The sequence below is a fragment of the Corvus hawaiiensis genome, chromosome 21 (genome assembly GCF_020740725.1).
Source record: "Corvus hawaiiensis isolate bCorHaw1 chromosome 21, bCorHaw1.pri.cur, whole genome shotgun sequence".
Classification (NCBI taxonomy): domain Eukaryota; kingdom Metazoa; phylum Chordata; class Aves; order Passeriformes; family Corvidae; genus Corvus; species Corvus hawaiiensis.
In genome coordinates this window covers 8,805,276-8,824,003 of record NC_063233.1, presented here as the reverse complement: position 1 = coordinate 8,824,003, position 18,728 = coordinate 8,805,276, and the positions used below count along the sequence as shown (strand labels likewise).

General features: G+C 56.7%; 1 protein-coding gene across 3 annotated transcripts in view; it reads right to left on the bottom strand.

Annotated features, from left to right (window-relative positions):
• Nucleotides 1-269: 269 nt before the first annotated feature.
• WHRN (whirlin) overlaps nucleotides 270-18,728 on the bottom strand; it is a 46,452-nt gene continuing 27,993 nt past the window's right edge. The window contains exons 4-13 of one of the 3 annotated variants that reach the window (XM_048325565.1): nucleotides 13,841-14,043; nucleotides 13,520-13,556; nucleotides 11,794-12,027; nucleotides 11,048-11,254; nucleotides 9,340-9,372; nucleotides 5,290-5,361; nucleotides 4,318-4,900; nucleotides 2,416-2,594; nucleotides 1,650-1,772; nucleotides 270-1,008 (exon numbers count right to left, since the gene is read on the bottom strand). In XM_048325565.1, the coding sequence (XP_048181522.1) occupies nucleotides 826-1,008; nucleotides 1,650-1,772; nucleotides 2,416-2,594; nucleotides 4,318-4,900; nucleotides 5,290-5,361; nucleotides 9,340-9,372; nucleotides 11,048-11,254; nucleotides 11,794-12,027; nucleotides 13,520-13,556; nucleotides 13,841-14,043 (1,854 nt within the window). In that variant the 3' untranslated portion in view covers nucleotides 270-825. The remainder of the gene's footprint in view (nucleotides 1,009-1,649; nucleotides 1,773-2,415; nucleotides 2,595-4,317; nucleotides 4,901-5,289; nucleotides 5,362-9,339; nucleotides 9,373-11,047; nucleotides 11,255-11,793; nucleotides 12,028-13,519; nucleotides 13,557-13,840; nucleotides 14,044-18,728) is intronic. The other 2 variants (XM_048325566.1, XM_048325567.1) reach the window with 2 other exon arrangements.

Genomic DNA, 18,728 nt, shown 5'->3' with positions numbered 1-18,728 from the left:
AGGAGCAGATGCGATGGGAAAGAATGAGATGGGATGGAGCAACATGGGGATAATGGGGCATGGGGTAGGATGGGAATAAGAACTGGATAGGTCAAGGATGGGATGGGGCTGACACAGAGCATCCCCTCCTAGCCCACCACCACCACCACTGCACTCCCACCCGCCCTGCCAGCCCTGGGCAACTCCCAGGATATTAGGGAAAATATCCTGGCACCCCTGCCCCTTTTCATCCCCTCATCCCAGCCCCGGAACACCCCCCAAGCACAGCCTTTTTTCTACCCTGATAGATTTATTGAAAAATTAAAAGCACAAGCTCTGTATATATAAATACGACGACATTGCCAGCGATTTACAAGGCCTCCGGTTGCTCTCTCTGCATCCCCACCCATGGCCAGTGCCACCCACCTGGGCACCTTGGGGACACGCACCCAAGGGAGCAGCAACCCCCCAAAAACCCCTCCAGCCTGAGCCACGGGCCCACCTCGCTCTGTGTGTGGCACTCAAATGACAGCGGGGACACCCAGACTCTGCCGCCCTCCCACCCCGCTCCCAGCCTGGCCGAGGGGGAGAGGATGTTCCCTGCTCCAGAGAGGACAGGGATGGGGACTTCAAGGGACGTGCACTGATCTCTGCCCGTTCTCAGCCTGCCCTATGCAGGCAGCGAGTCTGCAGCGGGCGCAGGGACAGTTGGGGACAAGCCGGGGGTGTCTGCGCGTGCGGGGTGGCGCAGCGGGCGAGGGCTGCGTGCAGTGGGACGCTGCTGTCACCCCTCGGCGCCGTCCTTCATCCCCATCCCAGTGCTCCCCATCCGCCAAAGCCCCGCTCCTAAAGGGCGACGTTGAATTCTGTGACCAAGAAATCGATGTAGTCCTTTTCCTTCAGCTTAAAGGCCTCAGCAATGATCCGGGCGGCTTCCCGGTGCTCTTTTCCTCGGAGCCCCGTGCCGTTCACCTCCAAAATGACGTGTCCCACCTTCAGCTTCCCGCAGTTGTGTGCTGAGCCTCCCCGCTGCAGGAGAGAGAGGTGTCAGCTCATGCTCCCACCACTCCCTGCATCAAGCAGGGGTGAGGGGAAAAATGGGGAATATTTCATATCTGATATGATGGATGTGAAATATTTTGCTTTTTGCAGAGAGGGGATGAATTTGGCTTCTCCCCCCTGCTTGCTCCTGGAGCATGAAGCCAGCTGGGGTGGCCAAGAATAACCAAGGCAGAGTTGGCTTTGCTTTTTTTTGCCGTAAGTAACTTGAATTTTGCCCCAAGTAAACAGCAAACAGGGGGACAGCTCCAGAGGGCTCAGTTCTCTGGCTCCCATCCACCATTCCCCCTCCTCAATCCTCTGTCTGGCAGTTTCCAGACATCTGGAGACAGCAGCCAAGCTTTCAGGGCTGCCCTGATCCCCTTTGAGATGTCTGGAGCAAATAGCTGGCTCGCAGGAGGTGTGTTCTGGGATGGGATCATCCACGGGACATGGATGCCATCCCTCAGCACAGCAGAACCGTGCCTGTGGAGGTGCAGGGCTGTAGTGGGGGACAAACCTCCAAAATCCCCGTGGCCACAGCTCAAGGGCTTTCTCCAGCCGGTCCAGGGAGAAGAAGGATGGGATGGGATGGGATGGGCATGGAATTCTCCCATCCCAGCCCGCCCTACCTGGATGGTGACGATGCGGGGCAGCGGCTGCCGCGTGTTTGCGCCGCCCTCGATGGCGATGCCCAAGGTGGGAGCGCTCTTGGACACCCGGATCAGACACGACGTGGGCTCCAGGAGTCCTGGCTGTGGGGACAGAGGGCAGCACTGCTGAAGGGGCCTGGACACCACGTGCCAGCCGTGCTCCCTCGGCCAGGGCACCACAGCAGGCAGGGACACTCTGGCTGCCACCACAGAGGGACAGACACAGCCTGCAGCTGCTTTCTGACTCCTGACATCCAAAACCCCAACTCTGGGCAGGTCTGGAAGGGTTTGGGGAGGAGCAGAGCAGCTCTCTGCCTGCCTGCCTGCCTGTGTCCCTCAGCCTCACCACCTGCAGAAACACCCAGCTTATATCTGAGAGCTGCTGCCACCTTCCCTTTTGGGCGATGGGTGACTTCACTCATGTGGCCCGTGGATGTCCCTTTAGAGCCAGGAATTCTCCCATGCCCCAGGCAGCTGCTTGCTGGAGCTGGGAGGGATGGGATTTACCCAGGACAGAGTGAATCAGCCCTACAGCGCCCTTCTCATCCACTCCTGACCCCTTTCCCCACAACTCAGCCCCCCCAGAGAGCTGACTGGGCTCAGCAAAGAGGATAAATATCCCAGCAAAGCACAAACGAGTGGTTGCTGCCTGTGGGCAGAGGGAGTGGAACAGGCAGCCAAGGCAGTGGGGCACAGCCCCGGGTGCCCCCTCCCACACAGAGCAGCACCCCCAGGCCCCCCTCACCGGCTTGGAGGCCCCTTCTGGCACCCCCTCGCTCCTCGCGGCCTCCTTGAGGCTCCGGCTTTTCCCGGGGCCTGGCTGCCGGCTCTTGTCCTTGCCGCTCGTCTCGACCTCCCCGATGTCCACCCCGCTGTCCTCGCTGAGGGTCTGCCCGCTGTCCGACAGCTGGGAGAGCGTGGAGGCTGGGGAGAGACGCGGCGTTAGCGGGCGGGCAGTGCCAGGGCCGGGGCCGGCCGAGCGCCCCTGGGCCACGGAGCGAGGGCAGCTCCTGCTCCCAGGGCTGGGCAGCTTCCCTGGGATTCACACCGGGGCTGCAGGGCAAGGTTTCCAAGCAGGCCCTTTCAGAACCATGGAGTTGCTTAGGTGGGAAAAGCCCTCTCAGATCATTGAGTCCAACCACAAGACCAGCACTGCCAAGGCCACTTCCTAAACCGTGGCCCCAAGTGCCACATCTACACGGCTTTGAAATTCCTCCAGGGACAGGATCTCCACCACTGGGCAGCCTCTCTCATTGCCTGACCACTCTCTCAGTGAAGAAATTTTCCCAATATCCAACGTGAACCTCCCCTGGCACAGCTTGAGGCCGTTCCCTCTTGTCCTGTCCTTGTTTCCTGGGAGGAGAGATTGACCCCAACCTCACTGCAGCTCCCAGTCAGAAGAGCAGAGCTGTGCACAGGCAGCATCAAGGGACAAGTGGCCTCAAACTCTCGCCTGGGATCCAACCCAGACCCCAAACTGGGATGGAGGGAGAGAGTGCTGAATTCAGGCATCCTGCTAGAGGCCAGTTTATGCAGCCCATGCTCCACAGCAGGGTCAGCGAGGAGACAGGCACGAAGCCAAGCGAAGAGGCGCTGCCATGTAGGAGCTTTCTGCCCTTTGAGGATGAAGGCCAAGTGCAGATGGAGACTGGAAATGCCAGGAGCAGCGGCGCAGCAGCACCTGCAGGGAGAGCCGGGGGTCCGGCACAGCGGCACCGCCGCCCCTCGCCCGCACTGACCTGCAGTGACGGCACCGTGCCACACGAGGGCGACATTGCCACTCGTGTCGGCCCCGCAGCGCGGGGGGCCGGGGACCCCCCTGGATCCCCCTGGATTCCCTTCCCTCTCCATCTCCGAGAGCCCATGGGACCCCTCTTCCCTCTCCATCTCCGAGAGCCCATGGGACCCCTCTTCCCTCTCCATCTCCGAGGGACCCCCTGGATTCCCTTCCCTCTCCATCTCCGAGGGACGCATGGAGCCCCGCACGCTGCTCCCTCACCTCCACTTCTTTTTCCCGGGATAAACGTGACTCCCGAGCTGAGTGTAGGCACAATGAGATTCTTCCCCCCCTCCCCCCAAAAATACACAGTTAATTGGAAAAGACCAGGATTATTTCTGGTCCTTGAGATCACAGAATGGCCTGGGTTGGAAGGGATCTTAAGGCTCCTCTTATCCCACTCCCTGCCACGGGCAGGGACACCTCCCACTAGACCAAGCCCCAGTGTCCAGCCTGGCCTTGGGCACTGCCAGGGATCCAGGGGCAGCCCCAGCTGCTCTGGGCACCCTGTGCCAGGGCCTGCCCACCCTCCCAGGGAACAATTCCTTCCCAATATCCCATCCATCCCTGCCCTCTGGCACTGGGAAGCCATTCCCTGTGTCCTGTCCCTTCATCCCTTGTCCCCAGTCCCTCTGCAGCTCTCCTGGAGCCCCTTTAGGCCCTGGAAGGGGCTCTGAGCTCTCCCTGGAGCCGTCTCCTCTCCAGGCTGAACACCCCCAGCTCTCTCAGTCTCCATAACAGAGCTGCTCCATCCCTTGGATCATGAGATCCATCATGAGACCTGAAACCTTGAGATCTGCCTCCTGTCCCGTTCCTCTCTCTTGGAACACCCCAGGGATGGTTTTTCCCGGCTGCTAAGGTGACACCCACCTCTGGCCTGGGGTAGGGGCCTCACTTCGTTGACGTCGGGCTCGCTGTTGGGCTGGTGCACCTCCACCATGATGAAATGCTGGTTGGCCACGGCCTGGGGGCTGCCCTTGTCCGGGGGAGGGGGCGCCGGGTGCGGGGGTGGGGGAGGAGGGGAGGGGGATGGGGGGCTCTGAAGCCCCTCCGGGGATGGGCTCTTCAATCTGGTTGGGGACTGGACCCTGGGGAAGGGCCCGATGGGGTGCTGGCTGACCACGGAGAGCTGGGCGTCCGCCGGCCGGCGGGAGCTGTGCAGGGACGGCGAGATGGTGGCGTAGATGGCGCTGGGGGCGGAATCCTCGGTGGACGTGGAGGCCGTGGAGGCCACGCTGACCGTGTCCTTCTCGGGGGCGTTGGGAGGGGGAGAGGGGTTTCGGGGGGCCACGAAGAAAAGGCCAGACTGGGAGGACTCGGAGGAGGGGCGCTTGGGCTTGTCCTTCCCTGGGATCCGGTGCTGGGCAGAGGAGGGGTCCAGGGTCTGGGGGGCTGATGGAGGAGGAGGAGGCTTGAAGTTGGGTGGTTCCTCTGGGAAGGAGGAGAGATCATCCTGCCAAAGCAAGAACAGTTTTTAGGATGCCATGCCCAGGCTCAGTGTCTTCATCTTTTCACACTGACCGTGGCTAAAGGAGCTGGTTGTTATAGAAACACCTTCCTCACCTTCTGACCATGTTCCAGAAACACCTTCCTGACCTTCTGACCGTAAGAACATGACTCACAGATGAGCACAATTACAGGACAAACCACCCAACCTCTGCTTTGGTTTGCACAAGGCTGCTCCTATCCAGCCAGAATCCCTCTCCTAAACCCATCTGATCAGCTGGGTTCAGTGACGCCCCTGGGGGGTTGACACGGCAGAGCTGCTGAAGCTGAGGCACATCCCAGTACCCCCCAGTTTGCCTCCTGCTCCCACCCAGCTCCGTGCAGGGCTTTCCTTACCAGGGACACGTCTGGCAGGGTGTTGATGCTGCTCTGGTGGCAGTCCCCAGCTCCCTCCAGCTCTGACGTGTTCTGAGAGGGCAGAGAAGGAAGAGAAAGCCGTGGCACAGCAGCAGGAGCCACCAGCGCAGTGCCAGCGTCACAGGGAATGGGCAGAGGGATGCTCCAAACCCCTCCCCATGCAGGGCCAGTCTCACCCAAAGGTTTTTGCCTCCTTGGGGGTTCCCTGGAGACCCCCAGCCCTCCCAAGCATGCTGTGGACCTGGTAAGTTGGGGTGAGCTCCTCTAGGCCCAAATCAGCTCCTCCTGCTGAATTTGGAAGCAAGGCAGGAACCTGAGGGCTGCAGGTTCAATACCTGGATTTTTTTCCCCAAGGAAGGAAAATAGAAATTTAAAACCCTTCCCCGCATCCAAAGCAGTGGGTCTGAGACACAGAGAAGCCGCTGCCACTGCTTTATGAGTCAAAAACGTCACCAGGAAATGCCACACCACCGTTCTGAGGATCTCACAGCTCCAGCAATCCGGAAGGGCTGTGGGAATCTGTCAGCAGGGCTGGGCCCAGGGAGAGGCCATGGATGCAGCCAAGGAGAGCAAACGAGCACCTGGCTAAGTCAGGGCGGCAGAGTGTGGGGCACAGCAGAGCTGTGCCTGGCCCTGCTGAGGGAATCCTCTGCCGGGGGGACATCCCCAGCTCCCCCGGTGCCCCTGCCAGGGCAAACTCAGTCTCAGGCCCCCCTCCCGCAGCAACTCCTGCTCTGCAGAGAGGCTGCTGCTGCTCAGAAAGGCTGAACTCGGCTCCTGTCACACTCGCAGGGCTGTGTGGATGGGGCAGGGCACGGTTTGTGTGTGAGTGCCTGCTGTTTATTGCAGGGTAAACAGCTGATTAGCTGAAACGCCGCTGCATCTGCATCCCCCCCAGCTGCTGGAGGCTGCTGCTGTGCCTGTGAGATGTTCGCCTCCCAAAATAGACATGGGAGACAATTAAGACCATTAGAGGAACAGCAAAAACATTGATGCAAAGTGCTTTTATCTCCGTGGCTTCTGAAGGAGCCCTGGAGAATGGGAACACAAAGAAACAGCTTGTTCAGGGAGTGACAGGTAAAGGCTTCGCTTGGGAAACTTTCCTTCCTCGGGCAAAGGGTGGCTTCATCCTCAATTATTCCAACATAAGGGCAGGTGGCTTTTAAATGGGAAGCACGGAAGGATTTGGGTTGGAAAAGGATTTTAAAGATCATCTAATTCCAACACCCTGCCATGGGCAGGGACACCTTCTACTGTCCCAGGCTGCTCCAAGCCCTGTCCAACTTGGCCTTGGACACTTCCAAGGACCCAGGGGCAGCCACAGCTGCTCTGGGGAATAGGACTGGGAGCAGCCAAACTGTCACAGTTGTGTCACTACTAAAAAGGGAAGAATCTGCCCGATGTCCCCCTAAAACCTCCCAGGGCCATGTCTCCCAACCCTGTGCCCATCACAGGCCACGTCCCCCAGCTCAGGCCTGGCAGCAAGGACCAGTCTGCCCTGAGCTGTGGCTCCTCTGCAGATGCTGGGTGGGCACAGCAGCTGTCCCTGTGCCCACAGTGCCACTGCCAGGGACACTGATGCTGCTGCTCCTCCTCAGGGCAGCTCTGGCTGCTGCAGGGTGTGAGCAGGAGATTTGCCTTTCCCCAGGCTCAGTTCTTCGGGGGCAGAAGCAATTAAGCAGTGATTGCTCTGGGCCATAAAACACGATGGCTTTTAAGCACATTTGCTTTCAGGAATTGGCTATTTCCAGGCTGTGCCTTCCTGGATTTCCCTGGAAAGATTCATGGAAGCCACTGCCCTGAAAAATGAGTCTCTATTGAGGAAACTGCTCCCTGCTGCTCCTCTACCCCATCTATTTTCCAGTTCTCCACAGAAACTGGGGCCAGGTGAGGCCGTTCCAGCCCCTTCTCAGAGCAGCTGGGAAATGTTTGTCCTTCTTATCCTACAAAGAGTCCCCAGCAGGAGTGAGGGAGCTGCAGAGCATCTTTCAGACAGGCAGACAGTTTTCACTTGCAGATTAAAGGGTGGAGAAACTGACACCTCCCCAGGGAACGAAGCCCAACCTTTAATTAACCTCTCAGCTCCAAATCAGTCCCCTAATTTCCAGTTACTGCTAACAAGAGCTTTGCTGAGCTACTCAGCCTGAGTCCTGCGGGGTTTCAATTTTGAACAACTGCACCAGCCTGGGAATAAGCCTGGCTTTCCTCCTCTCTTCCCTTCCATCTCCCACTCCAGAATGCAGCCACATGGATGGAGGAGCCCCAAGCCCTTGGTCCAGATTTTAGGGGCTCTGAGGGTGCACAGTGACCCCCATGCAATGGTTTCACTGTCTCCATCCTCATCCTCTGAGAGGATCATTCCCAGCACGTGGGAACCCTCCAGGTGGGATATCCCAGGGAGCTGGGGTAAGCTAGCACCTCTGGAACCAGCCCTGGGAGGAGAAGACACCTCTGGATGGCAGCAGCTTTGCCAGGAGGTGGTGGAGAGGAAAAACAAAACCTACAGGGATATCAATTCCTTCATCCCAACACTGAGGGCTGGGCTGGAGGCAGGGACAAAGGGAATGCCAGGAAAAACCAGGAATTCCCACTGCTCTGGTCAGACATGCTGCACCTGCTTATTGCAGTCTGCAGCCAATCTCTGCCCTGCAGGACTCATCTCGAGTCCCAGGATTTCCAGGAGGTGCTGGTGACACTCAAGACAGTGGCTGAGCATCCGTGGCTGGCACTGTCAACCACAGCATTGTCTCATTCCCAAGAATCCTTCAAGCATTCCTTAACGGAATCCCTTATCCCACGGCAGGGCCTGCCCAGCCTCACCCTGCTGATTTTTGGTGGAAATTCACCTGCCAACCCACGGGACAGGTGGCCTGGCCTGGTGTCCCAAAGCCAAAAAGATCAGTGTCCCACGGTTTGGGGTGCCTGGGATAAACTCCACCTGGGAATGCTACAGCTGGATAAGCGCCATTCCCACAGGGAATTCCCACAGCTCACAGCTGCAGCTCCTCTCTCCCAGCTCTCAGCTCCACCCTTTGCTCTCTGTGCTGCCGCTGACCCTGTGATTTCCTCCCGGCCGAGGAGCAGGGAATGAGCTGCACACCCTGGAGCCTGCAGCTCCCCCCAGCCCTGATGGGCACTGGGGTTCCTGGGGCTCTGCCACGTCCCTGCTGCAGCCCACGCGAGGATTTCTCGCACGCACTGCGAGTGCACTGAACTGCCCACGGATCTCTGCACACTCACGGCCCACGAGGAAAATTCTGCCCCATCCTGAGGTGTGCTGGGATGTGAGCAGCCAGCTGAGAGAGCTGGGGCTGCTCAGCCTGGAGAAGAGGAGGCTCTGCACACACCTTGTGTGGCATTTCACTACTTGAAAGAGGGCTCTAAGAAAGATGGGGACAGATTTTTTAACAGGGCTTGTTGTGATAACACGAAGGGGAATAGTTTTAAACTAAAATAGGGGCAGGTTAGATTAGATTAGATTAGATTAGATAGAAGGAAAATGTTTTTTCACAGGGAGGTAAGGCCCTGGCACAGGGTGCCCAGAGCACCTGAGGCTACCCCATCCCTGGGAACATCCAAGGCCAGGCTGGAGCAACCTGGGATAGTGGAAGATGTCCCTGCTCACTGCAGGGGCGTTGAATTAGATGGACTTTAAATGTCCTTTCAACCCAAACCATTCTGTGTTCTATGATTTTTCTACTGGTATTTAGCCAGGGTGCCCACACAGCCACACAGCCCAGCAGCAGGCAGGGCAGGGAGGGCAGGCTGGGCTCTGACAGGCTCCAAAACCCCATCCCCGAGGTGTCCGTGGCCCTCAGGTAGCAGCTGGGTCTGGTTCAAGCTGAGCCTTGTGTGCACTGCAGCGCCAAGGACTGGGGGAAGGAGCTCTCCTCAGCAGAGCCACGGGAGGAAAGCAGAGATGGGTGGCAAGAGGTGGCCGTGCACGTGCAGGAGCCGCAGCCCTCCCTGGCCAGCCCGGCCCTCTCCCTGCCCACACACACACACTGACCCAGCCCCTGCAGCCCCTACCTCCATCAGGTCTATGAGCCACAGGAGCCGCTCCTGGGGATGTGCCAGGGGGAGGGCAGAGGAAAACAAGCAAAAAAGCGAAAATGGAACGTCAGGGAAGGTGCAGAACAAACGAGCGAGCTGAGCAAATCCCAACCCCAAAAGCCTCCCTGCAGAATCCACACCCAGCGGCATCCAGGGCTGGGTGGGAAGGCTGGAGTGAGCCCCTCCTGAGAGGGGTGCTGGGGAGGGGAACAGCAGCAGGGGCTGAGGGCAGAGAGAGCAGTTTGGGAGCCCTGCCCTGCATCTCTCCTGCTATCCAAGCACCCATCCACCGTGAGCTGGTGCTTGGCAGCTGTTTCAGCACGAGTGGGCACAACCATCTGCAGCGCCAGCATTCCCATCACCGGGCAGCGCCTGGAGCAGGGTGTGTTCTCACACCCATGGGAAGAGGTGCCACACAGCCAGGGATGCCCTGCAGTGGCACTGAGGGACACTGCTCTTGAAGGAAACTTTTAAAGCAGTGCCCACTCCCTTCTCTGTGCCGCAGCAGCACCCTGGTGTCTCTCCCCGAGCTCTGGGCTCATGTGCCAGGTGGGGTCAGGCCATTGCTCACACATCAGACCCAGCAGCCATGCCTGGCACATGCCGAGCAGCAGGAAGCACACCTGGGAGCACGTGGCACCAGCCCCGGGCACGGGCACAGCCTGAGAGCAGGGTGTCACGCTCAGCACACAGTCCTGGCAGACCTGCGCCAGCCCTCAGAAGAATTTTCCCAGCAGCTCCTTGGAGAGCAGAGCCAAACTCACTTTGTTTATGTGGATCCAGAAAGGATCTCACTGAAATCCCTCCTGACCAGAGCAGGTGGCTCTGCTATGGGTACTTGTGGATTTAACAGGACAAAAGCACAGCTCTGATGCTCTGACATGCTCTGAGGCCTCTCACAGGCAGGCAGAGGCCCAGGAAAGCCCCCTCCTCAGGGTGGACCCTCCCCAGCCCCATCCCAGCACCGCGGGCTGCTTTCCTTGCTGAGGAACCAGCACAGAGCCCATTGTTCCTCCTCCTTTCCACGAAGGGTTTAATTTCCAAGGTTACTAATGCATTTATGATGAAAGGCATTTTATGGCGAGGAAATTAATTTGGGGGCTGAGTGCCTGCACAGTCTGAGGTGATTACAGTAACTTAATTAGACGGTGCGTGAGACAGGGGCCTGGCAGAGACGTGGGAGTGCTGCTGCTGCTGCTGCTGCCGAGTGCTGGAGAATGGGCTAGGAATGGGATGCAGCTGCCTGGCCACTGTGGCTCCCACTGGGATGGGGAGCAGGCAGGCAGCATCTTCAGGGAGGTGACTGAAGAGCTGGTGATGAGCAGCAGGCACGGCATGGCAGCGGTGCACTGCCGGGATTTCAGTGTGGGTGCAGCTCCAGTGGATTTCTGGAAGCAAGGCAGGCTCCATCCCTCACTGGGATGAAGGGACACGCAGCCCTCAAGCAGGGGACAGCAGCACCTCAGTGTCAGGAGCACAGAGATACCCAGCACATGTCATGGCATCGCCAACAAATCACCCAGACTGCATGGAAAAATTCCTTTGGGGGAGTCCATAGGGGAAACCGATCAGACAGGGTTCCCTGTGGGGTAAATGCCTTTACACCGCTCCAGGGAAAGCAGTTTGCTGCAGGACTGCCAGGAGGAGGTGCTGAAAGGAGCGGGATCAGGCAGGAGGGACCTACCCGGGCTGAGCTGACGGTGGTGGCAGTGAAGTGGCTGCTGGAGGACGAGACGGTGTCGCTGTAGGACATCATGGAGTAGGAGTCGGTGCTGGGCCCCACAGGCTGCCGGGCCTTCATGGACTCGATCTCCCTCTTCAGCACCAGGTTGTCAAAGCGGTCGAGGTCTTGTGGGGAGATCACCCCCCGCACCTCGGAGAGCAGCGAGAACTGGCCAGGCACACACAGCCAGAGACAGGTTGGAGCACAATCACGTTCCTGGGAAGCTGGAGACCTCCCTCCCACCATGGGCAGCAGTGGCAATGAGATTTACTGGCAGGTAATGCAGGAGGTTTGGTCCTAAATGTGACCAGAAGCTCCTCTGCCACTGAACACCAGGTTGCATCCCCCAGAATGGCCCTGGCACAGGGTGCCCAGAGCAGCTGTGGCTGCCCCTGCATCCCTGGAAGTGTCCAAGGCCAGGCTGGACAGGGCTTGGAGCAACCTGGGATAGTGGAAAGTGTCCCTGCCCATGGCAGGGGGTGGAAAGAGATGATTTTTAAGCTCCCTTTTAACCCAAACCAGTCTGGGAATCTGTGATGGTTCCATGATAATGTGGATTTGGCTTCCATAACCTCCCCCTTTCCCTGAGCAGATCACTGGGCCACACTGTGACCATGTCCACACTGTGACCATGTCCACACTGTGCCAGTGACTCTGCTCAGCCCACCAGGCCCAAGAAGCCGTCCCTGCCCTGGCGTGGGCCTCACCTTGGCGTGCGTGTTGAGCAGCTCGAAGAGTGCCATGACCAGAGCGTCCACGGAGATGTTGCCCTCCTTGTACTCGTCCAGGTAGTAGCCCATGGTGGCCCGCTCCTGCTCGTTGAGCAGGTGCCGGGCCTGCTCCTCCAGCATGACGCGGGTCTGGCTCACCATGGTGCTCAGGGTCACCTGCGAGCCGGCCAGCCCCCGGTAGAACACGGGCTGCAGGGGACAGGGGACAGGCTGGGAGGCCAAGGGGTTGGCAGTGGGAAGGAGGGCAGTGCTCTGCTCAGACAGCCGGGCTGGACCAAGGAGTGTCCCTGCTCTGGGCTCTGCCCACCAGCCCTCTGTGCCTGCGTGTCAGACACTGCCTGTGGTGGAGCTGGGAATCACACTGGAAGGAGGATTTTGGGAATGACTGGAAGGAGGTATCCTCAGGAATTCATCAGCAAGGCTGTTCAGTGTCACCACTTTTTTGGGTAGCTGCAGAGCCATGATCAGAGGAGCTGAGCTCTGCTCCTGGGCCAGGGACAGCACCCAGGGAGCGGCTGGAGCTGGGCCAGGGCAGGCTCAGGCTGAGAGCAGGGAAAGGTTCTTCCCCCAGAGGGTGCTGGGCACTGCCCAGGCTCCCCAGGGAATGGGCACGGCCCCGAGGCTGCCAGAGCTCCAGGAGCGTTTGGACAGCGCTGCCAGGGATGCCCAGGGTGGGGCTGTTGGGGGGTCTGTGCAGGGCCAGGGTTGGACTGGATGATCCTGGTGGGTCCCTTGCAGCTCGGGATACTCTGTGATACTCTGATTCTCTGAGTTCATGCAGCACCAGTTGAAAAACAAAACAGCTTCCCAGCCCTTTTCAGCAACTGTCCCCCACCCAGGCACTGATTTAACCCCAGGCTGTGCTCCTCCCTGGCAGAGCTGGGGGAACTGGGGCCACGGGAGACAGGCCAGCTCCCCATCCTGTGGAAAAGGCACATTTACCCCCACTGCCAGCTTGAAGCAGACCTCGGTGAAGAAAGAGCCACTGGCAACCAAAGGAGCCCCAGGGAGAGACAAGCCTGGCTGCATATGAAAGACGTTTTTCCTTTGAGAGGGATTTCTGAGGGGAGATCCTTGCTGTTTCCTCCCAGGCAGAGCTGGCACAGGGATACAGAGCCAGACAAGACCCTGACTATCCCAGAGACAGAGAGGAGCTGAGGCTGGGGAAGATGTTTTGCCAGCAAAGAGTACAAAGCTGTTATCATCGAGAGCCACCTGTGAAACCTCCCTGCTTCATTTCCATTTAAAAGCAATGTGCTTTGCAAAGAGGTGTGGGGAGAAGATGCTGGCACGGGGCTGCAGGCACAGCACGGGATGAGTCCCTGTGCCTGGTGAGCTGCAGAGGGCTGGGACAGATCCCAGCAGCTGCCAGGGCCCAGAGACAGCCACCATGAGGAAGGAATCATGGTAGGGTGGAGGGGGTGCCCACGGTCCTTGCCCATGGGTGATCATTGCCCCTTGCCCATTAAGGTGCTCATTGCCAGGCCAGAGGGCACCAGATGTGCTCAGAAGTGACACAGGAGAGGGGACACCACTGTGTCACTGTCTGCAGAACCCAGCAGAACCCTAACCCAACACGGGGCGGGGAGCAGAAAGGCCCATTAAAACCCTGCTGAAACCAGGAGCACAGATCCCTCCCTCCCACAGAAAATAAAACACAATAGCAATGAGATTTTTTCCCAAGGCATCAGGAATGTCTTACCCTGGCTGCCACGTCCATAGCATGGTCACCCACTGCCCTGCGAGGAGGGAGAAGACCAGTTAGCACTGAGTGCCTGGCACCACACCTGGCATCTTCTCTCCTCTCTGGAGAGCCAAAAGCTTCTGGCCTGGGAGAAGGGGAAGGGACAGCACAATATTGTCCAGACCTGCTCCACCTTACAGGCCAGAGATGCTTCAATGGACCCCAGAACTGGGAGCTCCACGGACAGGCTGGGGGTCCCCACCCTCCCAGGGAAGCACGAGCATCCCCAGGGACTCTGAGCTGACAGACCCCCCCTCAAAAAGCTCCCTGGGCACATACCCTGCTGAGCTGACCAGGGTCTCTCCGAGCTGGGAGCTGGTGATCCAGCGGGTCTCGTCCACGGTGGTGCGGGCGTGGGGCAGGCGCCCGATGTCCTTGACCGTCATGATGAGGTGACGGGAGGACTTGAGCAGCTTCACGGCCTCGTCGTGGGGGATGCTCAGGAAGCTCCGGCCATTCACCTCCAGGATCTGGTCTCCCACCTGTGGAATCAGGATGGGGGGAACCTGGCAAGTCCATGGAGCTTTCCTCTTGGGAATAACACCTTCCTCTCCCAGCAGGGAGGAGCTGCCCAGTCTAACCCAGCACCAAATTAGGGACACAGCAACTGGAGGGACCAGGGGAAAAAAAAAATGCTGCTGGATGGAGACCAAGCCCTCAAGCTGGGAGCCAGTGAGGACCAGTCTGTGATGCCTGGAGGAGCCTGTTGAGGAACTCAACTCAGACTGATCTGCCCAGTCTCCTCCATCAACCAGACCAACCCCAAAGAACATCAAGGCCTCCAGCCCCAGTCCCTCCTGCTGCTCCGGGAGGCCAGGAACCCTCTGTGGAAGCCCCAAACCTCAGATCTCTGCATGCAGCAGGGAGGGTCTCACCACAGCCTCCAGCACTCTGCAAACTGCAGCATCTGGGACAGCTGCATTCCATCTCCCCTCTCCTGTTTCCTCCCCAGCTGCTCCTAAGAGATTTCATTTTGTGGGCAAGGCCTTTGCTGGAATGAGGAGCTTCCCTGACAGCCAGGCCTTGTCTGAGACACAGCACCCATCTGGTGTTTCACCCTTCATCCCAGCTCCTCTTCCTCTGCGCTTCCAGGGCATCCAGAGCTGCTCCTCCTCACTCCCGTATCACAATTCACCCTTTTTCTGATAAAGCACAGTTTTGAAACTGCCCTTTCCTATCTTTGCTTAACCACAGGCCTCAGCTCAGCTCCACCAAAACACAGTGGGGTTTTCTTCTCTGCCCTCCCAGCAAGGAGACACAGGGAGGGAAAAGTTGCAGAGAAGTGAAACAAAAATAATCAGAGGCAGATGAAGGTGCCTGTGAAAGGACAGATGGAAGAGATTAGGCCTGTTAAATTTAGAGAGGAGATGATGGGGGTGGGACTGGATGGAGCTCTACAAAATACTGCTGGCAATAATGAGAGGCCAGAGAAGGGCTCCTGTTCACCCTTCCCTCTGCTCAAAGGGCAGAGGAGGCGCAGTGAGGCTGGGAGGATGCTCAGAGTGGTCCTGAGGGGAAAAACGGAGCATCACGGAATCATTTGGGTTGGAAAAGACCTTTAGGATCATTGAGTCCAGATGCAGCAGAGCTCAGCTCCACATTCAGCTCCACCCAGGGACCCCGAGTGGCTTTGCCTCATTCTCCATCATAAAATACGACGCTTTGTGTTGGAAGTGACCCAAAACACCCAGAAATGGGAAGGGAGGGAGCCCAGGGGAAGGCAAATGACACAAATGGCCACATTCCCAGCCATGCGGCTCCACAAATACCTCAGGTTCCCTTGGAGCTCTGTCAGCTTTAAATCCCCTGTCAGAAAATCGCTGACTGCTCACATAACACGGGAGGGAAATTAAAAACTGCCAAGAGAAACACCCGCTCAGGTGCAAGGAGTATCATCTCCAGGTCTTTCTGATCCATCAGGCAGTGCCCTGAAATGCCTTTTGCTGGTTCACTGCAGCACCAAAACAATAAAAATCCCAATTTGATTAGGCAGTTTTATTGCAATTACGTATCTTTAATAGTGTTCCATAGCAGGGATTAAATTTTCATGATTTTTTGGTTCAGGACAGTTACACAGGTTTAATAATCTTTCTTTAATTTCTCCTTTTAAGAGTGAACCAGAAGGAGCTTGGCAAGCTCTTGTAACATCAGGGAGACCAGAGGGGTCCGGGATTTTTTGCTAATTAACATAGACAATAATTATATTTTCCCAGCCCCAAAGTCAAAGACAAGTGGAGAAGTAACAAAAAAACTGCAGAGATGAAAAAGAACCATTTACCAGAGCAAAAGCTGACCCTGAGAAATGATTTGCTGGATTCACAGCTCCAAAATGGCACAGAATAAAAGAAGTAATAAAAAGACATTAAAAAAAAAAATAGTCACAATAAAACACAGGAAAACTATTGCCATGGATATTTCAGGAATTACTTTTCAGCTGTGGTGGGTGGATACCCAGGACACGCTGAATGCTTGAACACCTCGGAAAATGTAGATTATTCTCATTTCCTAGGGAAAAATGTAGCCTGAAATGCAGGGGCTGAACGTGACATGCAAAAGGTGACAGACTGTGACAGGAAGAGAGCTTGGAAAGAACACCTCGATGACAGCCTTGGCTCCTGCTCCTTCTGGAGACAGTGGGGAAGAGGAGGCGCAGTCAAGAGAAACTTAATGGGCTTCAGACAAGGGTTCTGAGCTCCTAAAAATAATCAGAATTGGCTCTGGGAGAAATTCAATCACACAGACAGAAAAATAGGCGAGAGATTTTAAATGCGAGTTGATGTTAAATGACACCAAACTGAGCTGGGAATAACAGGGCCAAGGGGATGCCAAATGGGTTGGCACTGGCATCAGTCCTCTTTAATGCCACTAAAAGGCCAGGAGAGAGGCTAAATGATGCTGGAGATACCACTAAAGTAGAAGGAGCCTCTCTCCAGCACAAATAATTACCAAAAGCCCCTCAAGAAATTAAAAATACGGGCAGGAAAATGTATGGATCAATTTGGAATTGACCAAATTAAGGCTTGTGGAAAAATAAGGCAGTGCTCAGCTTTTCCAGGAGGGAAACGGGTCAGGGCAGATGATCCATGTCCAACACAGGATCCAGGACAGATCTGGGAGCAAGGCAGGGAATGAGGGGTGCTGCGGCTGTCTGAAAATGGGCCCTTTCCCCAAACACTGGGCAGCCCAAAGAGGAGGAACAGTCCAGGCACAGAGTGGAGATGAAAGCCCAGGCAGGGAATGGGCTCTCTGGGCGTGGCAGTGGTTGTGGCATTGCTGGGGGGAGGATTTTGGTTGCCTCTCAGCTTTCTGTCCCCATCAAGGTGACAACATTGGAAGGACCAGGAGAAATGCCATATCTTGGGTACCACGAATCTCCTTGGTGACTTTCTCACTGTGCAGCTCATCCCCCACACTCTGAGGGAGCCACAAGGCTTTTACTTCATTTTTTCCTGTGTCCAGACCTCAAACACAAAGCAGCTTTCAAGGCTTTTGGGATGAGGGGATTGAGGGCACCCCCAGGGAGTTTTCAGATGGCACCAAATTGTGTCCAGGGAAGGGGCTGGAGCCCCAGGAGCGGCTGAGGGAGCTGGGAAAGGGGCTCAGCCTGGAGCAAAGGAGGCTCAGGGGGTCCCTTGTGGCTCTGCACAAGTCCCTGACAGGAGGGGGCAGCCGGGGGGGTCGGGCTCTGCTCGCAGGGAACAGGGACAGGAGGAGAGGGAACGGCCTCAGGCTGGGCCAGGGGAGGTTTAGATTGGATCTTAGGGAAAATAAGGAGAATGTTGTCCAGCACAGGCTGCCCAGGGCAGTGGTGGTGTCCCCATCCCTGGGGGGATTTAAAATCCGTGTGGATGTGGCAGCTGGGGACATGGGTCAGTGGTGGAATGGTTGGACATGATGATCTTGGAGATGTTCTCCAGCTTAAATTACTCTCTGTTCTGTGACAGCCACTGCTGATGTAAAATCATCCACCTCTCCCTATTTACAGTCTCCCTTTCCCTCTCCTCTTATATCTGGATAAATACGGATCGTGGCAGCCCTTCTCACCCCAGCCCTCATTCTGGGAACTCAATATTGAGTTGTTTGCTCAAAGCAAGCTCCCTGAAATCCACTATTTCTGATTTAAAGGTCAAGGAGAGAAAACAAAAGTTGCTTAAGAAGGAAAAAAAACCCCAACCCCACTGACAAGAAACAGCACCAGGAAAAATGAACAAGGAAGAAATCAGGGCCAGCAGAGCCAGGAACAGCATCAGGAGCTCAGCTCGTGCATGGCACCGCTGGGAATGTCATGAAGGAGGCAGGAAGGACAGAAGCTGAAAGCAAACAAGGCTGACTCACCTCCCTCCTCTGCAGCTCTCTGCTAACCCCCACTTTTCACTCTCAGAACTTCCTCGGAGGCAGCAGATTTTAAAACATGCCCGAAGAACACATTGTCAGAAGTTTCATGAATGAATAAACATCAAGAAGGCCAAGGCCAAGACTATGAATATTTAGTTATTGACTGACTGCAGAGACCCAGCCTGGTTTCTGCTGGAATTCTGCCTGCTGAGGGAGCAGGACAGCAGCACCTGGACCAGCACAGCAGGGCTGGAGCTCCTCTGGGACCCTCATCCAGGACTTTGGTCCCTGTTCCCAGAGCTGGCAAAAGCTTCTGGGCCTCAGAGAAAGCCCCTTGGTTTTGCCTGGCTTTCGATGCCTTTTGTTTGCCCTTCGAGCAAAATTTAAGGGAAGTGTAAAATATTGATTATTTATTTTAGTTATTATTAAAACAGTCTAAAATTCTGATTTGGTGCCATAGATACCAGGAGGTAAAAATGGAATGTGTGGCAAGATCACAGATGGGTTTGGGATGGGAGGGATCTTAAAGCTCATCCAGTGCCACCCCTGCCATGGGCAGGGACACCTCCCACTGTCCCAGGCTGCTCCAAGCCCCAATGTCCAGCCTGGCCTTGGGCACTGCCAGGGATCCAGGGGCAGCCCGAGCTGCTCTGGGCACCCTGTGCCAGGGTCTGCCCACCCTCCCAGGGAAGGAATTCTTGTGTCTCATCTAAACATCACCTCAGAATGAGCTCAATTCTGGTAACGAACTTAGAGAAAGCAGCAAACCCCACAGAAGGATCCACTCCTGGGAAGTCAGCAGGAACCTCCCCATCAACCCAGCGAGGCTGTG